We start from the raw sequence: 20,588 nt of genomic DNA, 5'->3' as shown, positions 1-20,588 counted from the left end.
TCTACTTCTAGCTTCTTTTGGTGATTAATTGTAGATAAGAGTCTTATGGAAAGGCGAGTGTGGTGGCTCATACCTGTAATCGTAGCTTCTCATGAAGCTGAGATCTAGGGAACATAGTTTAAAGCCAGCCTGGGCACGAAAGTCCAGAAGTCCATGAGACTCTTATCTCCAATTAAACCATCAGAAAATGGGAAATGGTGCTGTGGCTCAAGTGGTAGAGCACTAACTTTGAGCTGAAGAGCTCAAGGACAACACCCAGGCCCAGAGTTCAAGCCCCACAACCGACCAAAAAAAAAAAAAGTCTTATAGAGTTCCCTGCCTGGGTTGTCTTTGAACTGTCATCCTCATAGCTCAGCCTCCTGAGTAGCTAGGATTCTAGGGATGAGTGTCTGGCTTGATTTCTTCTTTCTCAAACAGGAAAAGGAATATGGTCAAGAGGTGATTGTGAGGATTAAGCCCTCAGCTAATGAACTATGTGCTTAGCACAGGGCCTGGCATGGTGGAGAGGCCATGCTCTGCCCTCTCCGCTCCCTTTCATTCTCTTTACTAGATAACTTCACCCCCTGACTGCTGTGAAGGCTTCCTGAGGCTATGGTTCTTTCTTCCCTGGTTCAGGCTCCCATGCTCATGGATCAAGTAACTAATGAATCATCAGCATCAGCATCAGCATCATTTTGTGGGGGTCCTGGAGCTTGAACTCAGAGCCTAAGCACTGTCCCTGAGCTTTTTTGTTCAAGGCTACCTCTTGAGCCATTTGTTCCAAAACAGATTATGGCATGACATGCCTTCAGATTTTAGGATGTATATTAAAAAAAATCATTTCAGCAAGTACCAGTGGTTCATACCTGCAATCCTAGTTACTCAGGAGGTTGAGATGTGAGGATGGTAGTTCAGAGCCAGTCTGGGCAGGAAAGTCTGGGAGACTCTGATCTCTAGGTAAACATTCAAAAAACTGGAAGTGATCCAGGCATGGTGGGTCACACGTGTAATCCTAGCTACTCAGGAGGCTGAGATCTGAGGATCAAGATTCAAAGCCAGTCCAGTCACAAAAGGACCTGAGACTCTTATCTCCAATTAACCTCTAGAAAAATGGGAAGTAGGACTTGGCTCATGGTAGGGTGGTAGCATTAAGCTGAAGAGCTCAGGGACAACACCCAGGCTGAGTTCAAGCCTCATGAGCCACCAAAAAAACGAACAAAGAAAAACTGGAAGTGGTGACAAATAAAAAGACATAATTTCCCAACACAGTACCTGTTTTTTTTTTCTTTCTTCCTTCCTTCCTTTCTTTCTTTCTTCCTTCCTTTCTTTCTTTTCTGTTGTTGTTGTGGGGCTTGAACTCAGGACCTGGGCACTGTTCCTGTGCTCAAGGCTAGTGCTCTACCACTGGAGCTACAGCTGCACTTCCAGTTTGGGGGTAGTTAACTGGAGATGAGTCTCTCAGCTGAGTGTGGTGGCTCACACCTAAAATCCTAGCTACTCAGGAGGCTGAGTTCTGAGGATCAAGATTCCTAGCCACCCAGGCACAAAAGGACCTGAAACTCTAATCCCCAATTAACCTCTAGACAATGGGAAGTGGGGCTTGGCTCAAGGGTAGGGTGGTAGCCTTGAGCTGAAGAGCTCAGAGACAGCACCCAGGCCAAGTTCAAGCCCCGTGAACCATACACACACACAAAAAAGAACCTCTCAGGCATGGGATTCTGAGTAGCTAGGAATATAGGCGTGAGTCTCTGGCTCCCAGCCCCCAGCTAGTTGTATCATTATCAAAGCTAACATATATAATGTTTTCTTGCTGCAGCAATGGAGATTGATGTATTGATGTCAGGTCTTTGTGCATGCTAGGCAAACACTCTTCCTATTCAGCAACAAAGCCAGCCTGAAGAAAAAATATTGTTATGCCTACTCCTCATTTAATAAATATGCATATTTCTCCAGTTGTTTCCAAAATGTGTTTTGCAGCTGGCTTGTTTCTAAAAAAAAAAACAGGACAAAGCATTATATTTGCCTATTAATGTATTTTAGGTTTGTCTATCTTGATCAAGGGACAATTTGTCCACCCAATTTTACCACATCCTTCCCCAGCTCTTCAAGACAGCCAGTCCCAACGTGCTTGAATTCAGGGGCTCAGACTCTCATGAATCTGTTGCTCATGACTATCTTTCTTCTCCTTGAGCCAAGCTTCCAGTCTAGCATTTTACTGGTTAATAGAGATGGCGTCTTGGAGGGGACTTTTCTATCTGGGCTAATTTCAGACCTGATCCTTCAGGTCTCAGCTTCCAGAGTAGCTAGGGTTACAGGTGGGAGTTAAGAATGCAAAGCCTGCCACATACTTTAAAAAATACTCCTTTTCTAGTGGTACGCAGTAGACACTATGTTGAAAATTAACTATTCAACTTGGTGGGGATGGGATGGAAAAAACTAGGAGAGAGCAAGGGAAAGAGTGGCATTTTCCAAAAAGTGGTGTACTCTCGACTTGCCTTATGCAACTGTATATAGCTTTACTATATCAACAAAATAATTCTAAAAATATCCCTTTTGTGCAGCTGACCACTTTCCTGTCCTCAAGATCTTGCCCCTAAGCCGGGCCTGGTGATTCATGCCTGTAATCCTAGCTCCTCAGGAGGTTGAGATCTGAGGATCTCAGTCCAAAGCCAGCTTGGGCACAAAACTCCAAGAGATTTTTATCTCCAGTTAACCACTAGAAAACCAGAAGTGGTTTTCAAAGAGGTAGAGCTGAAGAACTCAGGGACAGCGCCTAGCCCTAGAGTTCAAGTCCTATAACTAATCAAAAAACAAAAACATAACAACAACAACAACAAAAACCCAAATCCCTTTTTATTCCTCAAGGTCACCTTGGAGATCTCTGAGAAACCTTTGTCCATCCTTCCCTGAGCTCATCAGCCTGACTCTAAGACATTTTAACCTTTAGACATTTAACATTTAGAGTGGTTCTGCCTCCTGGCAGAGGGCAATCCACATTTTCACTTCCTTCTGCCCCGTGCCTAGCACATGCCTAGCATCTAGTAGGAAAACAAGAAGAAAACTGATGAATACCCCATTTTCTGGCATCTTTCCTCCTTCACAGCCTGCTGAGCAGAAGAGCAAGGTCCAGAATGGGCTTAGTGTATTTTATTACAAGACTGAGATGGCAGTAGGGATTCCCCAGACCCTGTCTAGCTACCACCTTCCCTTTTTCCTTTCATTGTTTGTTTGTTTTATTAGCATATGAATTGCAGAAAGTAAGGAGTTCCATTCTGGCATTCATATATGAATATAAGATACTTGGATCGTATCTATCTCATTATTGTTTCCTATTCCCCTCTCCCATTTTCCCTATCATCCCTCTTATACTGGCATGTGTATCCTTCTCCCCTATACCTTATATAAAAGAAAATATATGAAATTTGGGCCAAGAGTTTGGCCTAGTGGTAGCATGCTTGCCTAGCATGCATGAAGCCCTGGGTTGGATTCCCCGGAAGAACATATACAGAAAAAGCTGGAAAAAGCTGTAGCTCAAGTGACAGAGTGTTAGCCTTGAGCAAAAAGTGTCCAAGGACAGTGCTCAGACCCTGGTTCAAGCCCCAGGACTGGCAAAAAAAAAAAAAAAGAAAGAAAAGAGAAAGAAAGAAAGAAAAGAATATATGAAACTTGTCTTTGTGAAACTGGTGACTCCTGGTTTCATACATTTTCCTAAAATAACCTGATTTTATTTTCCTTCCTCCCTCCCTCCATCTATCCTTTCCTTTCCCTTCCCTTCAATTTCTTTCTTTTTTTTTAATCAGTCCTGGGCTTGAGCTCTGGGCCTGACCACTGTCTTTGGACTTTCTCAAGGCTGGAGCTCTACTACTTGAGCCACAGCACCACTTCCAGCTTGTTCTATGTATGTGGTACTGAGGAATTGAACCCCGGTCTTCATGCATGCTAGGCAAGTACTCTACCACTAGGCCAAACTCCCGGCCCCCTTTTATGTTTTTACTGGTATATGCTGTACTATACATAATTTTCTTATGACATTTCTATCCATCTATTCATGCATCCATCCATCCATCCATCCATCTGTACTTTGATTGTATTTATTCCTAGCTACTACTACCACTACTACTACTATTATTTTTGGTAATATGGTGTTTGAACTGAAGACCTGGTGTTGTTTTAGGTCTAACACTGCCCCCCCCCCCCCGCCCCCCTCCTTTAGAATGGCTCCCAGGAGGCCAGGAGTTTGGCCTACTGGTAGAGTGCTTGCCTAGCATGCATGCAGACCCGGGTTCAATTCTTCAGTACCACATACATAGAAAAAAGCCAGAAGTGGTGCTGAGGCTCAAGTGGTAGAGCTCTAGCCTCGAGAAAGTCCAAGGACAGTGCTCAGGCCCTGAGCTCAAGCCCAGGATTGGCAAAAAGAAAAAAAAAAAAAAAAAAGAATGGCTCCAGGGTTCTTAGTACAACAGAAAAAAGGAGCACTTTTCCTTTTTTTATATGTTATTTTTAGAGTTAGGGTATCACTTTTTTGGAGGTCTGAAACAGGAACTGGAAATGGATATCTACCACTTGCTTTTGCTCATTGGCTGGTACTTTATGGCATGAACCATGTCTCCAGCCCCCATGGTCTCAACTTTTATACCCTGTCTAACTTGATGAACGGAGAGCCTCCTTTATAGGATTCCAGGAGATGACAGACGCAGACCACCAGATCCAACTTTTGTCTTGTTGGTCCTGGAGCTTGAACTGAAGGTATGGGTGCTTTGCTTAAGCTTCTTTTTGCTCAAGGCTAAGCCTCTACCACTTGAGCCACAGTTCTACTTTGGCTTTTTCTGAGTAGTTGACTGGACTTTGCTCCCAGAGCTGGCTCCAACCTGTGAGTAGACAGATCACCGTGTCAGCACCCAGCACCCAGCACCCAGCTCGGTTTAAAGCTTGGCTGAGACAGGAATCTCACAAACGTCACCTTAGGTTCTCCTGACTTCGGCTTTGGAGGTCATGGGGGTTCTGAACTCAGGGCCGTGTCTCACCAAGCCGTTCCAGCTGGGGTCAGGCATGTGATCCTCGGGTCCCCACCTCCCGCTCGGCTGGGTTACCAGCGTGTGTCATCGAGCCTGCCCTTTGCTCTCAAGGTTTTCTCCTTTCTGTACACACTTCCCCACCCCCGAGGTCCAGGAAGTGGCTCTTGAATGTAGTACCTGAGAATTTAGGTGTGGGGCCCGGCAGGAGGTGTGAGGCCTGGGTAAACCTGGCCAGAACAGGCCGATCCCAAGGGACTCCCGGACCGGGTGGCTAAGGGGGCCCAGGAGCCCTGGAAAACCAGCAGCCGCTGCCTAAGGAGGGAGGCGCTGCCTAAGGAGGGAGGCCGGGACCCTGGCCTGGACCAGGGCCTTCCAGAAGCCGGAGGGGCCGCCGAGTCTCGGCCCGTGTTTACTCTGGCCCCACCCGGTCCGGGCGGCCTGCAGTCCTCGGCCGGCCCAGGCTGGGGGTGGCGGGGGCGTGGGGACTGGGTAGAGACGGGGCGGAGCGGCGTGGACGGCTCCCGGCGCCCCCGGCCCGTCCCCAGACGGCCGGGCCCCCGCCCCAGGGCGCCTCCGGCGGCCCTCCTCCGCGGCGCCCCCGGTGGGCGCCGGCTTCCCCTCCAGGGGCTACGTGTCTCCGGCCGGGCTGGGCCGCGGAGGCCCGGCGCCCACCCGCCCCTCGCCGGCCGGCCGCGGTGACTCAGGCCGCAGCTGTTCCCGCGTCACGAGGGCGGCGGGCGGCCCCGGAGGGGGCTGGAGGGGGCGGGGGCCGGGGCGGGGCCGCGGCGGGCGGGGCGCGGGGGGCGCAGCCAGGGGCCCGGGAGCCGCGGCGGAGAGCAGCGCAGGACCTCGAGGAGCTCAGGTGCGGGCGCGGGGTCGGGGGCGCCCCGCCGGCCCGGGGTCGGGGCGCCCCCAGCGCGCGCGCGCCGCCCTCGGGGGCCTCGGCCGCCGGGGCCCAGCCCCGCACTCGCCGGGGCCTTGAGCAAACTTCGGCTGGAAGTGGCCTCGCGGAGCTCGCGGGGGTGGGGGGGGCGCGGGGCTCGCGGGGTCCCGAGCGCCTCTTGGGTCCGGCGCCCCGCGGAAAGTGGCCTGGGCGGCGGGGGGGCGGCGATCGAGCCCCGCACGGGCTTTTGGCCGAGGTCGGGCGGAGGCGGAGTGGGGGGGGGGCTCGGAGCTGGGAGCCCCGTCGAGGATCGGCCTCGGGCTGGGAGCCCGGGCGGTGATACCCCGGGGTGGGGCTGGGCGGGGTAGGAGAGGGGGGGATCGGCCGGGATCGCGTTGCCCCCTCCCCCTCCCCCCTCTCCTTCCCTCCCCCTCTCTCCCCCTCCGTCCCGTGGGCAGCGGCGGGGGGCAAGGAGACGTGGACATGACCACGGGCTTCCGGGTGGGAGGGGCCGGGAATGGGGGCCTGCCTGGGAGCCCGCGAGAGCCGGGCTTCCCGGCCCCCCCACCCCGCCGGGGCGCAGCCTCACACCCTCCCCTCCTCCCCCAGCCCCAGGCGCCGCAGCCATGGCGGTGGAAGGAGGCATGCGATGTGTCAAGTTCTTACTCTACGTCTTCCTGTTGGCCTTCTGCGTGAGTGGGGCAGGGAAGGGGCGCGGGAGGCAGCAGCTGGGAGCCAGATGTCGGGAGGGAGGAAAACCCCGGGGGGGTGAAGCTCCCCAGGCAGCCCGGGCCGTCCTGCCTTCCAAGTCCCCCCCCTCCCAGTCCCCAAGGCTGCTTGGAACTGGGGTTCACCCTCCAGAGATTACTGCAGTTCCCGTCCCCACCTCTCCTGGCCTTCCTGTCTGGTGACCCAACCACTTGTGATATGGCTGTGGGGCAACCAGCCAACCGCCTGATGCTATCAGGGCGCCACCACTCCCCCTCCTCATCCCTCCCCACGCCCTTCTCCTCCCCCGCTAGCTGCCTGTCCACCATCTCCCCCCCCCAGCCAGAGAGGTTATCTGACCCACCCCCCAGGGCCATGCCACGCGGTTCCCCTTCACCCTCCTTCCCTTCTCCCCGACCTAGCTGGCCTTGGTCACCCCGAGGGAAGTTTTGAGGTTCACAGAAAGTAGTCCTCTACTTCAGGAATGTGTGCCCTGGAGTCAAGCTTTCCTTCCTGCCTTCTGCTCTGCACTGGGTTCAACCCCTTGCCTCTAGAGCCGCTTGAGGGAACTCCCTTTCCCTGAATCAGTCAGCTCCCGGCCTTCACTTTGGGGCCAGGGGAGGGGTACCCACCTCCCTGGCAGTCAGGATTCCCCGCGTAGGGGTCACTTGTGCGCCTTTGGCGCCCCTCCTGCGCTCCACTGCGGAGGCCTTGTTGGATTGGGGTTCATTTCTAAGCTCTGCCTGCATCTCCCTCAGGCCTGTGCGATAGGATTGATCGCTGTGGGGGTGGCTGCCCAGCTAGTCCTGAATAACACCATCCAGGAGACCACCTCCGGCTCGCTGCTGCCAGTGGTCATCATCGCAGTGGGCGTCTTCCTCTTCCTAGTGGCTTTTGTGGGCTGCTGTGGGACCTGCAAGGAGAACTATTGTCTCATGATCACTGTGAGTAGAGGCCTGGGGACAGCCCTGACCCTCGGGGCTGAGTGGGGTAGGTGGGTGAGGAAAGCCTCCGAGACTGCTGTGGAGACTCTCCGGACAGACAGAGTGGGCTCTTTTCATGCAGACCTCACAGTGGTTCTATTTTGCCCCTGCAGTTCGCCATTTTCCTGTCTCTCATAGTGCTTGTGGAGGTGGCTGTGGCCATCTCGGGCTACGTGTTTAAAGACAAGGTAAGCAGAGAGCGTAGGAAGAGGCTCGCTGCCTTGGTTGCTCTGGGGCTGGCCATTCAAATTCTGTCTTCTCTAACCCCCTCTCCTGTCCTTACTCTTAGATAGTAACAGAGTTTGATAAGGACTTCCGGCAGCAGATGAAGAATTACTCTAAAAACAACACTGCTTCCATTCTGGATAAGTTGCAGGAAGAAGTAAGCAGGGTCACTCAGGACGGGAGGAGTGGGGAGAGCGCATGCATTCATTCTCACCTCCAGACCCATAGGAGGTGAAGACTCCCTCAGCAACTCCTCCTCCTCCTTTTCTCTCCTCCCCCAGTTTAGTTGCTGTGGAGCTAGCAACTACACGGATTGGGAGAATGCCTATGGTATGCCCAAGGACCAAGTCCCTGACTCCTGTTGTGTCAATGTCACTCAGAACTGTGGAATAGGTTTCAAGGTGGAGACTATCAACACCAAGGTAGGGGAAGAAGACTGGGGACTTGTGGCAAGAGAGTGGCCCCCCAGGTTGAGGAGGGAAGGAGGTTTGGGGGTGCTGGGGGTAGGGTGAGAGAGTGGGTGAGGGAAGAGGCAGATGGGTCAGGGGAGGTGAGCAGGAAGAGTCTTTTCTGATGGCTCTGTTGCCTGCCTTCAGGGCTGTGTGGAGAGCATCGGGATGTTTCTGAGGAAGAATGTGCTGCTGGTGGCTGCGGCAGCGCTGGGCATTGCTTTTGTAGAGGTAAGTGAAGCTCTGGGCAGGGGCTGGGACAAAATCCACAGCATCTGGGGAGCAGAGGTGGTGGGGATGGGGGTGGGGGGAGAGCAGGAGGTGCTGGCCTGGAAAGGGAGTCCTGTGTGTATTTGGCATCCCTTGGGCAGGGAGGGGCAGCGAAACTTGGGCCTCTGACTCCTTTTCTCTTCACTGTATTTCCTTCTAGGTCCTGGGAGTTATCTTCGCCTGCTGCCTGGTGAAGAGTATCCGAAGTGGCTATGAAGTGATGTAGGGGCCGGGGTCTGTCAGCTTCTTTGTTGTCATGGGGAGTGGAGTAGTGTCCTGCAGGTTTTTCAATTAAACGGATTATTTTTTCAGACTAAAAGAGAAGTGGTTTCTCTGTCTTAGAGTGAGGTTGTATCCTGATCCCTTCCTGTTTTTTTTGTTTGTTTGTTGTTTTTTTCAATTGTACTAGGGCTTGAACTCAGTGTTTCGTTCAAGGCTGGCACTGCCATTTGAGTCACAGCTCCACATTGGCTTGTTGGTTACTCATGAACTTTCCTGCCTCGGCTAGCTTCAAACTGATCCTCAGATTGCAGCCTCCTGAGTGGCTAGGATTACAGATAGGAATCACCATTGCCCAGCCCACAGCCCTTCCCTTTTGTGCATTCTCAGTCTTCCGAGTGACGCTAAGTTGTTTGAGATATGTGTGGCCAGCGCTTCCGATTCCTGACATAGAATAGAAAAGTTTGAATATTTCCTTCTTTTATGGAAACAACTTTTATTTTTTGTCAGTTATGGGGCTTGAACTCAGTGTGGGCACTGTCCCTGATCTTTCTAGCTCAAGGCAAGCACTCAAAGTGTAATACCACTTGGAAGCCACAGCACCACTTCCTGGATTCATCTTCACCTCTTTTCCCACATAACAATTAGACAAAATTAGGCAAACACAATTGCTATTCAGTCTAAGGAAAAGAGTACCCTCTGATGGTCACTCCAGGTACTGCACCAGGCCAGGCGGTTCCTTCTGCCCCCTAGTGGGTGTTGTCTGCTTTTACAGATTAGGTATTAAACAGGAGAAAGTACAACAGTTTTCATTGAGCATCTTTTTTTTTTTTCTCAATAATGCACACTTTTTGAATGTCTATTTTGTGCCAGGAATTAGGCAGAATGAGGAAGGGGACAGAAATAGAATCCTTGCCTTTGAAAACCAGTCTCTTACTAGAAGTCTGGCTTCAGTGGATTGCCTGGGCAGGCTTGGGAAAGACCCAGGTGAGCATGGCATCCACCAGGCTGGCTGGCAGATAGGAGGCCGGCAGCCAGAGGAGCTTGGCATCCCAGCCTGGGCTGTATCGGGTTCGAGGATGACGAGCAGTCAAGGCATGCTCCACACATCTGCTCACCTTGGTGAGGTCTGGGTCACAGATGAGACTCATGATGCGTCGCTGCATTTTGAGGTCTGCACGGTGAGGGGTGGGGGGGCAGTCAGTGTTGCCTATTGCAGTCCATCTACGCTACCTGCTAGGTCCTTGGGCTGCTGGCCAAGCATTGCTGAGAGGGATCCTTAGTCCCTTCCCACTGTGGGGGTGTGCACAGCGGCGCCCAGACCCTCCCCCACCCTGGCCGGCCTCCTTCCTCCCTGGAGGCTGATGCAGGAAAGGCCTTTCTGGCCCTCTCATTTCTCCTCCTGCACCCCGAATGTGCCCAGCTACTCACACGTGGTGAGGAAGGCCTCCCCGTAGCGGGCCTGTGTGGCTGGAGGCAGCCGGGCCCAGCAGGCCTTCAGAGTGGACTCCAAAGACTCCAGGTTGGTCACAGGGGTTTGGAAGAAGCCAGGCTCCACAATGGAGACTCGGACCCCAAAAGGAGCCATGTCTCGCCTGGAATGTGAGTGGAAGGCTTCTGAGTTCTCTCCTTACATGGAGGTGATTCTCAGGTCCTTGGGTAGGGGCTCTAAGATGGAAGTTAAAGGGAGGGCGGAGGAGCTGTTTTTTTTTTTTAACCAGTCCTGGGCTTGAACTTAGGGCCTGAGCCCTGTCCTTGGGCTTTCTCAAGGCTAGAGCTTTACCACTTGAGCTACAGCACCCCTTCCAGCTTTTTTCTATGTATTTAGTACCAAGGAATTGAACCCAGGACTTAGTGCATGCTAGGCAAGCACTCTACCACTTGGCCAAACTCCTGGCCCCAAGGAGCTGTTTTTTTTTTTTTTTTTTTTTGTTTTGTGACATGGGGCATTAAACCTGGCACCTTATATGCTCTGTCACTAAGCCACATCTGCAGGTCAGAAGGTGTGTGTGTATATCTATCTATCTATCTATCTATCTATCTATCTATGTATCTGTCTACATACCTGGTTCTGAACTTGAGATCCTCCAGAGTGCTTCTGCCTCCAGAATGCTGCTATATGTAGGCCTGGGCACTGTCCTTGAGCTTTTCAAGGCTAGCACTCTACCACTTAAGCCACAGCACCCCTTTCAGTTTTTTTTGTGTATGAGTTACCAAGGAAATAAACCCACGGCTTCCTCCATGCTAGTCAAGCATTCTACCACTAGGTCACACTCCTGACCTTGTTTTTATATTTTTTTCTAACTTCAGGACTTTATGCTTGATAAGTAGGCACTCTATAGCTTGAGCCATGCCTCCAGTCCATTTTGCCCTGAGCAGACAAGCAGTTCTACTACTTTCTGCTATAGCTGGGATGACAAGTGTGTGATACCATGCCTAGCCTTTTCTCTTGAAACAGGGTCTTGAGCTTTTTGCCTGAACTGTCACTTTATTGCTACTTCTCAAGTAGCTAGGATTTTTCTTTCCTTTTTGTGCTGTCCTGGGGCTTGAACTCTGGTCCTAGATGCTGTCCCTGAGCTCTTTTGCTCTACCACTTTGGGCCACAGCTCCACTTGGTTTTCTGGTGGTTAATTGGAGATAAGAGTCTCACAGGCTGGGCACCAGTGGCTCATGCCTATAATCCTAGCTACTCAGGAGGCTAAGAGCTGAGGATAAGTGGCTTAAAGCTAACTGGGGAGGACAGTTCATGAGACACTTTATGACCCATGATCCTTAGATCTCAGCCACCGGAGTAGATAGGATTATAGGTGTGATTCATCAGTACAGTTTGCAATTCTTAATCTAGATGAAGACCTCATTCTCTCAGCTCCCACAGCACAGGATTGAATCCTGGGCGCTGGACATGAAGGATCTGCGCTGGTATTGGGTGGGGTGAGGGTTAATCTGCCAGAAAGAATGGCATACACCCTGCTGCTGCTGTAGATGTAGGAATCCAAGTACAAAGTATGTGTTTGATGAAGCTGACTGGGGAATTAGAAACTGAGGACTAGGGACAGAGAAAGACACTGTTGGATCTGCTGCAGGATGTCATGGGGGGTGGGGGGAGGCTGGCTTTGCTACAAGGTGGTCTCAGCTTGGGATGAGCCAGGTTTCTGCCTCAAGGCCAGGCCCCTGCTGGCTGAGAGAGCTCTGCACTCCCAGAGCCTCCCGTGCACTGGTTCTGGGGCTCAGGCTTGGCCTCCTATAGGAGCCACTCTCCCGCGCTCGGCTGCTGTCAGACCTCCACTCCCATTGTAGCTAGGACTCTCTGCCTCCCACTGCTGGGACTACAGGCAGGTGTGTCACCTCGCTCAGCTTCTGTCTTGCACTGGGCAGGAACGAATGAATGCATTTGAGCAGGCTGCCCCTCTCTAGGGCTCAGGGCCCCAAGTCCTGTGCCTCTTACCTCAGGCTGTCAGAGAAGGCCTCCAGACCAAATTTGGACACACAGTAGCCTCCACCATTGGCTGCCAGGCGACCCAGGACACTGGTGATGTTGATCACTCGGCCTTGGGCCCTCAGTAGCTGGGGCAGCAGGGCAAGGGTGACCCCGATGGGACCCAGCGTGTTGACATTTAGCACCCGATGGAAATCATCTCGTGTCAGCCATGGTGTAGGCCCGATGATACCGGCGACGCCAGCATTATTCACCAGGCCAAAGAGCCCTGTGTGACAGGAGATGGGTGGGAGGGGGCTGCTGGGGGAGGCGCTGCCACATCTCTCCCTCCTTGGAGAATCTTAAACACATCCCCTGCAAGTGTCCTGGGCCATTGTGGAGACGATTTCTGCTGGTGTGTTCTCGTTTCCCTCTCTCTCTCTCTCTCTCTCTCTCTCTCTCTCTCTCTCTCTCTCTCTCTCTCTCTCTCTCTCTCTCTCCCCCTCTCCCTCCCCCTCACTCTCTCCCTCTCCCTCCCCCTCCCCCCCCCCCTCTCTCTCTCTCTCTCTCTCTCTCTCTCTCTCTCTCTCTCTCTCTCTCTCTCTCTCTCTCTCTCTCTCGTTGTCCCTGAGCTCTTTGGCTGAAGGCTAGCCCTCTACCAGGGCTGGCTTTGAACTGTGATCCTCAGGCCTCAGCTGAGTAGCTGGGGTTACAGGTGTGAACAACTACAGCAGGGGCCCTGGTGGCTCTTTCCATACTCACCTGCTTCTTTCACATGCGCCTCCACCCACTCAGCTGCCTGCTGGACGCTGTGGGGGTCAGCCACGTCCAGCAGGGTGGTGTGGAGGCGGGAGGAGGCCATCTGCTGTAGGTTCTCGGCTCCTGAGGGGGTCAGGCAGCTGGCGAGCACTCGGAAGCCCCTTTGGTCCAAACGCAGTGCCAGAAGGCGCCCAAAGCCTGAGTCACAGCCAGTGATGAAGACGAAGCCATGGCTGGTGGGCAGGCTCTGCCGATCCATGACCCACAGAGCTGCCCAGAGCAAGGCACCCAGCAGGAGAAGCAGCCACATGGCTGGAGCCAGCTGAGCAGCAAGGGGATCCCCTGGTCTGGACAGGAACACTTGTCATTTATTTTGGCCCTCTCAGCCCTCACCTGACCTCCCCAACTGGAAGTGTCTGGTGTAAGCAGATTGAGAAATTTGATCTGTGAGGCAGATAATTGGCAAACTATGGCTTATTGTGCAAAAACAAAAGAATGCGGGCAGGCTCCATATTTGTGGCTAAGCTGACTGCTAATGAGTGCACGCTCTGCTGCTCAGAAGGCTCTGCTCTGCCTCACACCTCTCCTACCGAGTCACAGACGCTGGAATCCTTCAGTAGAATCTGAGCCTGCAGCCTTATTTCTGGAACCATATGGAGGGTCAAGAGCCCTGTGCTTCAGTCCTGGTGGCCTCAAGTCCTGCTGTGTGTGTTACTTGGGACTGAATCAGGGCATTAGACATGCTAGGCAAGTATTCTGGCACTTAACCTAATGCCTACAGCCCTGTCCCTGAGCAGTTTTCACTCAAGGTTAGCATTCTACCACTGAGTCACACTCACAGCTCCCTTCTGGCTTCCCCCCTCCCCTGCCCCCAGCTAACTGGAGTCTCAGACTTTTCTGTCTGGGCTTGGTTTTGAACCATCAAAGATCTTAGCCTCCTGGGTGGCTGAGTGGCTGTGATTACAAGCCTGAGCCACTGGCACCCAGCTTTTGTCCTATATCTTTTCTTTTTCTTTTCTGTTGCTAGTCCTGGAGCTTGAACTCAGAGCCCAGCTGGGCACTGGCCCTGGATACTTTTTGCTCAAGGCTAGTTCTCTACCACTTGAGCCACAGCACCACTTCTGTCTGGCCTTTTCTGTGTATGTGGTACCAAGGAATTGAACCCAGGACTTCGTGCATGGTAGGTGAGTGCTCCACCACTAGGCCACACCCCCATCCCATCACTTTTTCTTTCAAGCTAATAATTGTTAGGTACACGTAAAGAGTTGTGGTGGATTAAAGTGGGAGAGGCTGACAGGGGGCCTTTCTTGCTAGTCCTCACTGCACCCCCCTCTGTGTCCCCCTTACCTCCTCTGCAGAAAGCTGGCAGGTACCACAGTGTACCACACTGCTTCTCTGGCTGCTATTTAAAAGACTTTGTTCCCAGTCTTCCTCCTTTGCTGTGTGGAAGGCCAAAGTCCGGGGCCGGTATTAAGTGTGTGAGGTGGGGAGTGGGGAGGGGTGGGAGGGGCTGCAGAGGGGGAGCCAAGGAGGCTGGAGCTGCCTGGCTGAAGCTAGGACTTGGGCAGAGGCCAGCTCTGGCTTCCCAGTCCCTGTGTGTGAGGCTGCCTCACAGCAGGGAGCCGTCAAGAATGGCACCTGCACTCTGTGGGTAGCCTCGGACCTGCCAGTCCTTCCCCTTCTTAGACCTGAAGTGTCCCCAAGAATGAATCTCCCACCGGGTCCAGCTCCAGGACACTGCCTACGTGCCAGCCTGGGAGAGGCCAGGAGCCCGAGCTGGGAGCAGGCCTGTTCCTGTCCCCTTTTTCCCCTGGAGGGGTCCCATGTCCAGAACCAGGAGGGCTGGGGCAGAGGGCACGTCTCTGGCCTTACTAGGCCTGCCGGGAGCTGCAGGGCAGTCTAGCTCTACCCTCTTCCCGACAGGTACCTGCTGTCCCTCAGGGAATGCACCTTTCACCTTCCCCGTCATTCCCACCTCCACTGGAGGAGGCAGCTTGAGGAAACACACCACAAAGAGATGGACAGTATATTTTATTCAGGGCTCGTGGTCTCCCTCTTGCTTCTGTGCATGAGGCCAGGGGGTGGTTGGGGGAGGTGAGAGGGGTTAGGAGGAGGCAGACTGCAGCTGCCCTTTGTAGACGTATTCCAGTGCTGTGGCAATGGTGCGCATGTCCAGCTCAATGCTCCGAGCCCAGTTCTCCACATCCCCGATTTCCTAAGAACGGGGTGGGGAGCGGGGTTGGGATGCCAGGGCTCAGGCTGGGTGGAGGATGGCTTCCAATCCGTCGCCTGGAAAGGACTTCACTTGGGTCTACCAACTGCTTTGATTTGACTTTTTGTCAGTCATGGGGCTTCTGTCACCCAGAACCTGGGTGTTGTCCCTGAGCTCTTTCGTTTAAAGGCTAGCTCTTTCACCTTGAGCCACAGCTCCGTCTCTTGGGTTTCTGGTGGTTAAGTGAAGAGTCTCACAGACTTTTCTACCAGGGCTGGCTTTGAATCTCAGTCCTCAGCTCTCAGCCTCCTGCATAGCTGGGATTATAGGGTTGAGCCAGCCACCAGTGCCTGGCTTTATTTCTTCTTTTCTTTTGTGCTGGTCCTGAGGCTCAAACTCAGAGCCTGGGCTGTCCCTGAGCTGTCTTGCTCAAGTCTAGAGTTCTACAACTTGGGCCACAACACCATTTTGAACTCTTTTTTTTTTTTTGCCAGTCCTGGGGCTTGAGCTCAGGGCATGGGCACTGTTCTTGGGCTTTCTCAAGGCTAGCACTGTACCAATGAGTCACAGTACCACTTCTGGCTGTGTATGTGGTACCCGGGAATGGAATCCAGCGCTCCATGCATGCTAGGCAAGCATTCTACCACTAGGCTATGCTCCCAGCCTGAACAGGTTAATTGGAGATAAAAGTCTTAAGATTTCTCTGGCTTTGAACTGTGATTCTCAGACCTTAACTTCCTGAGTAGCCAGAATTACAGGCATGAGCCACCAGTGACCACTTTTCATATATTTTGTAGACGGGGGTCTTGTTACAATACTCTACAGGGGCCCTGAGCTCCTGCAATCTTCCTGCTTCAGTCTCTCGAGTAGCTGGGGCTACATGAACACATATGATATACATACTCTAAGCATTTTTTTTTTTTGCCAATCCTGGGCTTGTGCTCAGGGCCTGAGCACTGTCCTTGGACTTTCTCAAGGCTAGAGCTCTACCACTTGAGCCTCAGCACCACTTCCAGCTTTTTTCTATATATGTAGTACCGAGGAATCGAACCAGGGTCTTCATGCATGCTAGGCAAGCACTTTAACCACTAGGCCAAACTCCCGGCCCCTACTCTAAGCATTTTTATTTTTTATTTTTGCCAGTCCTGGGGCTTTAACTCAGGGCCTGGGCACTGTCCTTGGACACTTTTTTGCTCAAGGCTAGCATTCTGCCACTTGATCCACAACACCACTTCTGGCTTCTTCTGTGTATGTGGTACTGAGGAATCGAACCCAAGGCCTTGTGCATGCTAGGTGAGCACTCTACCACTAGGCTATGCTCCTGATCCTAGCATTTTTTTTTTTTTTTTGGTTGTTGTTGTTGTTTGTTTGTTTCGTGGTGTTAGGAGATTAAATTCAGGCTCCGTGAATGCATGCATATCTCACTGAGTCATATTCTTCACTGTATTTTTTCTTTTTCTAGCTGTTCTAATGATGGGGCCATAATGGGGTATCTGGCACTATTCCCCTTTCTCCTAATCCTGGGCTCAAATGAGGGTAGTGATGTGATGTGGGGATTTCAGCTTACCTTGAGTGCCTGGTTAAAGTTCTCCACCATCCCGATCCACTGGCCTGTCTGCTTGGCAAATTGGGCAGCCTGGATCTGTAAGGTCTTCACCTCGTGGTCTAGCTTCCTCTGGTTCATGTAGGCTTGGGCCACACTAAAGATGGGAGGGAGGAAGTCAACTCCTCCAGCGGGTGGGGCGAGGCTCTGGCCTAATGTTCTATTGGAGCGCTGGGGTGGGGTGGGGGGCAGCAGAAGTCAAGGCTTGGGAAAGTATGGGCTTCTGGCCTTTCCTGGATGTGATGCAAGTGAAGCCGGTTCCTTCTTCCATTCCCAGGGTTCCCAGGAGAGCCAAGCTGAGAGCTGACTAGAAACACATTGGCTCCCATTTCCTAAAGGAGGTCCTGCAGCTGAGTGGGAGAAGGGAGGGTGAATTTGGGGAGATATCCCTGAGGAAGAATCTGGTAGGGAAAAGGGGTGTGTCGATGCTGGGAAAATCCAGCAGCACAGATACATCTGGCAGAGATGGGAAGCTCAGGGATTTGTGTATGAGGTTGGGAAGGGAAATTGGGCCCCTCTCTTGAATCTAGGGTGGGATGGGAGAGCAAATCCCTCCACAGGAGTCTGGGGTCAGGAAAGGATATTTCCAGAGTTTCCTCTTGGCTCTGTCTCTCTCCCACACATGAGCAAACACACAGACTCCTTGTCTTCTTCAGGCAAGTGTCTTCCTCCTTAATCGAGGAGGCTGTGGATACCTCTGCCACAGGGTAGTGGGTTTGGGTCCTTATCCACTAGTGGTGTTGCTCCTCCCTCTCCTGAAATGATTCTTCTCCCTATTGGCCGATGTATCTTTCATTGGCTGCTCAATCCTAAATTCTAGGTCAGCTAGAAGACTCCACATCCGGTACCCCCACCACTGGAATGTGTGGGGGCTGAAGGAGACATGGGGTTGCTGGAAGGGGGGGGGGTATCAAGAAAGTGGGCAGAGCACCTGACAAGGGCTGAGACAGGCTGGCTCTTTGTTTTCCTTTCTATGGAATAAGAGGAGCTGTGGGCAGCAACACAAAACTCTTTCTAATCTGGATTTGGTTTAGCTGCCCTCTGAGCTAAGAGTGGGGTGGTCTCTAGCAAATGAAGAGGGAGATGACTGGGCCATCTCCACACATAGGAGGGCAAAGAGGGGCACTGTGCCCTTGTCTGGAAAACAATCCAACATTTTCTGGAAAGAAAGCTGCCTGGAGGGAGAGGAGATGTAAGGCTCCAACACCAGTCTCCCTCTCCCCTAATTTCCCCTCAAGACAAGTAATGATGGTGACCCCAGCCCCTGCATGACTTTTTTCTGTGACTCAGTCTCTGGATTCACAACTACGCTGTTCTACTTGCCCTAAGTGGAAGGCATTATCTGGCCTCTTTTCTTCCAACACAAAGGCTATCAAATCCTCATCTCACTCCTCTGAGTCATACAGTGTGGGGAGACAATATGCTTTGTTCCTTTTCTAGTCTTTGGCAGTTACTGACATTTTCATTTAGGCTCAGGACAAGAGATGACCTCTAGAGGCCCAGAACTAAAGGAACAGACAGCCTGGCTCTGCTGTGGTTCCTGGCATAGGTTGTACCCTAACCCCCACCAGCTGTGCCATCTCTTTCCTGCCAGCTGTTGTCCAGAGGCTTGCCAGAGGGTGGGCAGCGTGGGGGAGGGCATAAGTTGTGGTCAGGGGGTAATTTTCCTCCCACCAAAGTGACAGCTGGACCTGGAAGGATGAAGGGAGGTGGGCAGATGGCACTAAGCTGTAAGTGCCAAGGAAGTGAGGAGGGGGAGATTTGGCTGCTTCACTAACCACTGCAGCTGCTCCTTCCTCAGCCAGTGTTTGGGGTCTGACTCAAGTTGTTCCACACCCCTCTTCCTCCCAGTCCTGTGGTTTAATCTTAGGTACCACTTCAAGCCTTTTCTGTGTATGTGTTACTCTGGGATTGAACCCAGGGCTTTCATGTATGCTAGGCAAGCACTCTACCACTAAGCTACATTCCCAGCCCGTCTAGTTTTTCTCTATTAAGTTACATTTGGGGGTGGGGGGGCAGTGCAGAGGGCTGGAGTGGGACATTGCAACCCTTTGGGAGTACTCTGGGGGCTTAACTTGGGTGGATGAACTGGGGTTGGTGGGGAAAAGGTTCATACCCCACATTGAGGTGATCCACTAAAGCTTCTGTCAAGCAGGTCGCTGCTGTTATAGCCTCTCGTCTCCTCTTCTCTGGGGAGGGAGAAAAGGGATTGAAGAAGATTTTTTTTTTTTTTTTTTGCCAGTCCTGGGCTTGAGCTCAGGGCCTGAGCACTGTCCTTGGCCTTTCTCAAGGCTAGAGCTCTACCACTTGAGCCTCAACACCACTCCCAGCTTTTTTCTATGCATGTGGTACCAAGGAATCAAAGCCGGGTCTTTGTGCATGCTAGGCAAGCACTCTACCACTAGGCAAAACGACCAGCCTTTTTTGGGGGGCGCGGGGGGGGGGGGGGATGATGCTAACGATTCCCCATCCCTCCATGACTATTCTATTCTGTTTTAACCCAGAACTTAATAGTGTAACTCAGAAATGCCAGAGCTGAAATGGACTTTTTACAAAACAAGCAAACCCCTTTTATTTTATTAATTTATTTTTGTCGATGGTGGGGCTTGAACTCTGGGGCCTGGGTGCTGTCCCTGAGCTCTTCAGCTCAAGGCTACCGTTCTACCCTTTGAGCCACAGCACCACTTCTGGTTTTCTAGGGGTTAAACGGAGATAAGAGTCTCAGGTCCTTCTGTGCCCGGGCTGGCTTTGAACCTTGATCCTCAGATCTCTGCCTCCTGAGTAACTAGGATGACAGGCATCAGCCACCTCACCCGACCCCCATTCATTTTAGACATGAGGAAACTGGTATCCTGACAATCAGGGATCTAAGCAGTTAGCGGGCGGCGCTCAGACTCCTGATCCCCCTCTCCATGACAAAGCATCGGTCACCCAGGGCCTCCCAGTCTGGATGCTGCGTGGGGGAGGTGGGGGGGAAACAAAACCACTCCATCAATCACACTCCAACTATCCAATGAGAAACTCGCATTTCTCCGCACTTCCGGGGTGAGGGACACCCCGGGCCAATAGGCGGCGCGTAGCGCCACCAGGGGGCGGGGCCCGGGGCTGCGGAGGCGGGAACCGAGGGGACGCAGTGCGGCCCGAAGGACATGGCCGGGCTGGCGGGGAAGATCATTTGTAGACCGTGCCGTCCTTTTCTCTTCCCTTCACCCCCCGTGGCCCGCTGGCGGGCGCCCTTCCCTTCCTCCAGCCGGGCCAGGGTGCGGTCGGATTCTGGGCCGCGGCCGGGGAGGAAGCGGCTGTCAGGCTCACCTTGCAGCTCCTTGCGTTCATTCTGTTTAGCCTGGTGTTCTCGGAGCAGGCGGGACAACATGGTGGCGTCGGGCTGGGCCGGGCCGGGCTGGGCTCGCGGACGGCCGCGGACCGTGCGGGAGGAAAGACTCGCCGGGGCTCCCGCGGGGCGGGGTCACGTGGCCGCGGGGTCACGTGACGACGGACACCTCCTCTGTGAGGGGCGGGGTGGGTTGGTGGAGGAGACCTGGGGCCGGCGACCGGAGGCGGGGGCGGGGGTGAGTGACTTGGTGAGTGCTGGAGGAAGTTCTCTTTAGTATCCACCTCTCAGGACCTGCGCCGTCTCTGTGTCTGTCTGTCTGTGGGTCTGTCTATCTACCCACCTATCTATCCACCTATCCACCTACCTACCTACCTACCTACCTACCTACCTATCTACCTATCTACCCATCTATCTGTCTGTCAGTCTGTCTGTCCGTCCGTCTATCCATTCATCCATCCATCCATACATCCATACATCCACCTATCCACCCACCTATCTACCTACCTACCTACCTACCTATCTATCTACCTATCT

General features: G+C 52.9%; 3 protein-coding genes across 3 annotated transcripts; 1 reads left to right on the top strand and 2 right to left on the bottom strand.

Moving 5' to 3' along the window:
• Positions 1–5,754: 5,754 nt before the first annotated feature.
• On the top strand, positions 5,755–8,836 carry Cd63 (CD63 molecule). The gene is made up of 8 exons (XM_090327066.1): positions 5,755–5,856; positions 6,487–6,569; positions 7,344–7,529; positions 7,682–7,756; positions 7,858–7,950; positions 8,075–8,215; positions 8,390–8,473; positions 8,673–8,836. The coding sequence occupies exons 2-8, from the start codon at positions 6,504–6,506 to the stop codon at positions 8,736–8,738; spliced, it is 711 nt and encodes a 236-aa protein (XP_090183192.1). The 5' UTR covers positions 5,755–5,856; positions 6,487–6,503; the 3' UTR covers positions 8,739–8,836.
• Positions 8,837–9,242: 406 nt separating this feature from the next.
• Rdh5 (retinol dehydrogenase 5) lies at positions 9,243–13,246 on the bottom strand. The gene is made up of 4 exons (XM_090327057.1): positions 12,909–13,246; positions 12,177–12,435; positions 10,163–10,326; positions 9,243–9,905 (listed from the first exon to the last, which is right to left on the bottom strand). Exons 1-4 carry the CDS (start codon positions 13,213–13,215, stop codon positions 9,682–9,684), a joined length of 954 nt encoding a protein of 317 aa, XP_090183183.1. The 5' UTR covers positions 13,216–13,246; the 3' UTR covers positions 9,243–9,681.
• A 1,673-nt stretch (positions 13,247–14,919) lies between these two features.
• Bloc1s1 (biogenesis of lysosomal organelles complex 1 subunit 1) lies at positions 14,920–20,197 on the bottom strand. Its single transcript, XM_090327048.1, has 4 exons — positions 20,033–20,197; positions 18,837–18,909; positions 16,685–16,817; positions 14,920–15,120 (listed from the first exon to the last, which is right to left on the bottom strand). Exons 1-4 carry the CDS (start codon positions 20,091–20,093, stop codon positions 15,010–15,012), a joined length of 378 nt encoding a protein of 125 aa, XP_090183174.1. The 5' UTR covers positions 20,094–20,197; the 3' UTR covers positions 14,920–15,009.
• Positions 20,198–20,588: the final 391 nt, after the last annotated feature.

The sequence above is a fragment of the Megascapheus bottae genome, chromosome 2 (genome assembly GCF_031878675.1).
Source record: "Megascapheus bottae isolate mThoBot1 chromosome 2, mThoBot2.hap1, whole genome shotgun sequence".
Taxonomy (NCBI): Eukaryota; Metazoa; Chordata; class Mammalia; order Rodentia; family Geomyidae; genus Megascapheus; species Megascapheus bottae.
Note: the sequence above shows the minus strand (reverse complement) of the source record. Positions and strands in the feature narration are given on the sequence as shown.

What these genes read in the sequence shown, in the direction of transcription:
- Cd63 (XM_090327066.1), top strand. Translation starts at nt 6,504, where the DNA reads ATGGCGGTGGAAGGAGGCATGCGATGTGTCAAGTTCTTACTCTACGTC. An exon ending in TCTTCCTGTTGGCCTTCTGC is followed by an intron (nt 6,570 to 7,343) that starts GTGAGTGGGGCA and finishes CATCTCCCTCAG; the next exon opens with GCCTGTGCGATAGGATTGAT. An exon ending in TGGAGACTATCAACACCAAG is followed by an intron (nt 8,216 to 8,389) that starts GTAGGGGAAGAA and finishes GCCTGCCTTCAG; the next exon opens with GGCTGTGTGGAGAGCATCGG.
- Rdh5 (XM_090327057.1), bottom strand. Translation starts at nt 13,215, where the DNA reads ATGTGGCTGCTTCTCCTGCTGGGTGCCTTGCTCTGGGCAGCTCTGTGG. An exon ending in GGCGCATGTGAAAGAAGCAG is followed by an intron (nt 12,436 to 12,908) that starts GTGAGTATGGAA and finishes CCTGTCACACAG; the next exon opens with GGCTCTTTGGCCTGGTGAAT. An exon ending in GGAGGCCTTCCTCACCACGT is followed by an intron (nt 9,906 to 10,162) that starts GTGAGTAGCTGG and finishes CTCACCGTGCAG; the next exon opens with ACCTCAAAATGCAGCGACGC.
- Bloc1s1 (XM_090327048.1), bottom strand. Translation starts at nt 20,093, where the DNA reads ATGTTGTCCCGCCTGCTCCGAGAACACCAGGCTAAACAGAATGAACGC. An exon ending in TGAACGCAAGGAGCTGCAAG is followed by an intron (nt 18,910 to 20,032) that starts GTGAGCCTGACA and finishes CTCCCTCCCCAG; the next exon opens with AGAAGAGGAGACGAGAGGCT. An exon ending in GTGGATCACCTCAATGTGGG is followed by an intron (nt 16,818 to 18,836) that starts GTATGAACCTTT and finishes TCCCATCTTTAG; the next exon opens with TGTGGCCCAAGCCTACATGA.